Source organism: Papaver somniferum, chromosome 8 (assembly GCF_003573695.1).
Source record: "Papaver somniferum cultivar HN1 chromosome 8, ASM357369v1, whole genome shotgun sequence".
NCBI classification, from domain to species: Eukaryota; Viridiplantae; Streptophyta; class Magnoliopsida; order Ranunculales; family Papaveraceae; genus Papaver; species Papaver somniferum.
In genome coordinates, this window is record NC_039365.1 from 133447705 (window position 1) to 133451366 (window position 3662).

At 39.9% G+C, this 3662-nt stretch overlaps 1 protein-coding gene across 1 annotated transcript; it reads left to right on the forward strand.

The window, feature by feature from the left end:
• The first annotated feature begins 317 nt into the window (after nucleotides 1-317).
• LOC113306058 lies at nucleotides 318-2831 on the forward strand. The gene is made up of 3 exons (XM_026555043.1): nucleotides 318-702; nucleotides 832-1982; nucleotides 2166-2831. Exons 1-3 carry the CDS (start codon nucleotides 318-320, stop codon nucleotides 2829-2831), a joined length of 2202 nt encoding a protein of 733 aa, XP_026410828.1.
• Nucleotides 2832-3662: the final 831 nt, after the last annotated feature.

Below are 3662 nucleotides of genomic sequence, written 5' to 3' on the forward strand. Positions count from 1 at the left end.
ATAAAAACTTTGCATGATCCCATGACATTTGAGTAACTCATTTGCTGATGAATTGTTACTTCATTGTGCATATCATCTTTGCAAAAGTTATATGTCTGTGTGCCTGAGTCCACGAATCTGTTTATCATAAGCTTCATCTTTGGCCTGACTTTTGTACTTGTTGATATTTCTGGGTGTCATAACATGTTGAATGGTGTGTCTGCTGGGATATGATTGTTTCTTTTCGTGACCAAACTAACCGCCTAGTTAGATTTCAGCGAGAGGACAAAGTTGAAATCCCCATTTCTGTAGTAGACAGCCCTGACCAACCTGAGACAATGGGTGAAGAAATACCCCGCAGTCTCAAGGATTACATGTACCCGACAAGGGCAAGCCAGCCCTCTTGCATTGTTTTACCAGAAACCGCTGGTCAGTTTGAGTTAAAGGCGAGCACAATACATATGCTCCATGTGTTTCGAGGGGTTGATGCTGAAAACCCCTACCACCACGTGAGAGAGTTTGAAGAGATTTGTGGGACTCTGCGTTTCACTCAAATGCCGGAAGAGTCCCTGAAATTGAGACTGTTTCCTTTCTATTTGAAGGAAAAGGCCAAGTCTTGGTTATATTCCCTGCAGCCAGAGTCAATTAGGACATGGGATGATCTTACGAAAGAATTTTTCAGAAAGTTCTTCCAAAATCACAAGACTGCGACCATTCATCAAAGTCTGAATAACTTTGTGTAATTAGAGGGTGAGACTTTAGCCAAGTATTTGGAAAGGTTTAATGAATTACTTCTTCAGTGTCCTCACCATGGTTTCGAAAAATGGAGACTTGTGCAAATTTTGTATGAAGGTCTAGATGTTGGCGCCCGAACAACAGTTGAGTCAATGTGCAATGGTTTATTTATTGACAAAAGTGCTGATGAGTCTTGGACTTTCCTAATTGAAGTTGCTGAAAAGACTCAGCAGTGGGAGTCCATTCGTGAACCTAGGAAGACTGCCCCTGTAGCTGATGTTCATAGGATTGAGTCTGACTTTGAGGGAAATGCGAAAATCGCATCGTTGGCAAGGAGAGTAGAAGCGCTAGAGTTGCAGAAGAATGTGAAACCTTATGCCAGTACTATCCGTGACCATGTCGAAATGTCTATTTGTGCTGCATGTAATAGTTCTGACCATCTAGTGGACAGTTGTCCAGAAATAGTTGCATTTCAGGAATCTAGACTTGAACATGCCAATGCGTTGTATCATAAGCAAGAGAATAATCCCTGTTCTCAGACTTACAACCCAGGGTGGAGAAACCACCCTAGATTTTCATGGTCCAAGGGCCCTGTACAAGGGGGTACACCAGGAAACACACAAGGATATTCATACCCTAGAAACCCCCAAATGCAGTTGTACACACAACACCCTTCTGAGAAAATTTTTTCTAGCATTGAAGAAAGTGTCGGTCTGTTGACCCAAAATCTTTTGCAAAATCAGAAGACCACTGACCAATGTTTTACTAGTCTAGAAATTAAGATAGTTCAGATCTGTGATGCGCTTGATGAAAGGGAAAAGGGTAGGTTCCCAAGTCAGCCTCAACAAAACACGAAAGGCACATTTCAGTCAAGTATATCTACTTGTAATGAGACTGCACATGTTGTCACCACTCTTCGTAGTGGTAAAGTTGTTGATAACAACGTAGGCGTACCACAGACCAGTGAGTCTAAGTCAGACTCATCATTGCATGCAACGCCACAGAAAACATCTATTGTAGAAAATAAATTTGAGCATGTTTGTAAATCTAAAAATTTTACTGATGTTAATGTTTCTTTACCAACTAATATTCCTGTTGCTCCATTTCCTCAAAGGTTGGTGCAGCAAAAGAAAAGCACCCATTTCAACGAGATGTTAGAGATGTTCAAACGAGTTAACATCAACATCCCGTTTCTCGAGGCAATTAATCAAATCCCTGTATATGCTAAATTCCTTAAGGATTTGTGTACACAAAAGCGCAAGCTTAATGTGCACAAACGTGCTTTTCTAGCTGAGCAGGTGAGTTCCATCATTCAAAATAAGACTCCACCTAAGTTTAGAGACCCAGGTTGTCCAACAATCACTTGCACTATAGGCGACCATACGGTCGATAAGGCTTTACTAGGCTTAGGAGAAAGTGTTAACCTACTGCCATATTCGGTATATGTGCAGTTAGGTCTTGGAGAGTTAAAACCAACACCTATAACTCTTCAATTGGCGGACAGATCCGTCAAAGTTCCTCGTGGTGTGGTTGAGGACGTTTTAATCAAGGTTGATAAGTTTTATTTTCCCGTGGACTTCATTGTTTTAGATACTCAACCTCTGCAAAACCATGACTGTCACATTCCTGTAATTTTAGGACGTCCCTTCTTGGCGACGTCCAATGCAATTATAAACTGTCGTAATGGAGTGTTGAAACTGTCGTTTGGTAACATGAATGTGGAATTGAATGTGTTTAATGTTAGTCAACAGCCTATGGATCTTGATGATAATGATGTGCATGAAATTAATATGATTGAAAGCTTGATTCAAGATTCACTGTCTAACACTTTATCAGTTGATCCTTTGCAAGCATGTATGGAAAATATTAACTTGGATCTGTATGATTCTGAGTACATTAGTGAAGTCCACTCTTTGCTCGAATCTGTGCCTCATATGGACGTCACTAAATGGCAGACTAAAGTGGAACTACTCCCACTTTCTGATTCCAAGTCTGTTCCATCTCTTGTTGAGCCACCAAAGCTTGAACTGAAACCATTGCCTGATACTCTTAAATATGCATTTTTGGGATCTTCCAATACTTTTCCTGTAGTCATTTCATCTGCATTAGATATATAACAGGAAAGTAAGCTTTTAGAAGTACTTAAGGAGCATAAAGAAGCCCTAGGATGGACCATCTCAGACCTTAAAGGCATAAGTCCCACTGTTTGCATGCATCATATAAATCTTGAAGAAAATGCTAAACCATCTAGGGAAATGCAAAGGAGACTTAATCCTAACATGAGAGATGTTGTTAAGGGTGAGATCTTGAAACTACTTGATGCGGGTATCATATACCCGATTTCAGATAGCAAATGGGTTAGTCCCATTCAAGTTGTGCCCAAAAAGTCGGGCATTACTGTTGTTCATAATGAAAAGAATGAGCTAGTTCCTACTCGTGTAACCACAGGGTGGCGAGTTTGCATCGATTATATGAAGTTGAACACAGTAAAAAGGAAAGACCACTTCCCTCTTCCATTCATTGACCAAATGCTAGAACGGTTGTCTGGCACAATTACTATTGTTTCTTAGATGGCTTTTATGGTTACAACCAGATTCATATTGCACCTGAAGACTACATTCACATGTCCATTAGGAACATTTGCTTATCGTCGTATGCCCTTTGGGTTGTGTAATGCACCAGCCACATTTCAACGTTGTATGATGAGCATTTTTTCTGACATGATAGATAATTTCCTTGAGATCTTTATGGATGATTTCTCCGTGTTTGGATCTTCTTTTGATGAATGTTTGAACCATCTCACTCTTGTGCTGATTAGATGTAAAGAAAAAAATTTGGTTTTGAATTAGGAAAAATGTCATTTCATGGTGAATTCAGGCATAATTCTAGGACATATCATCTCTGAAAAAGGTATAGAAGTAGATAAAGCTAAAGTTGACCTCATTCAA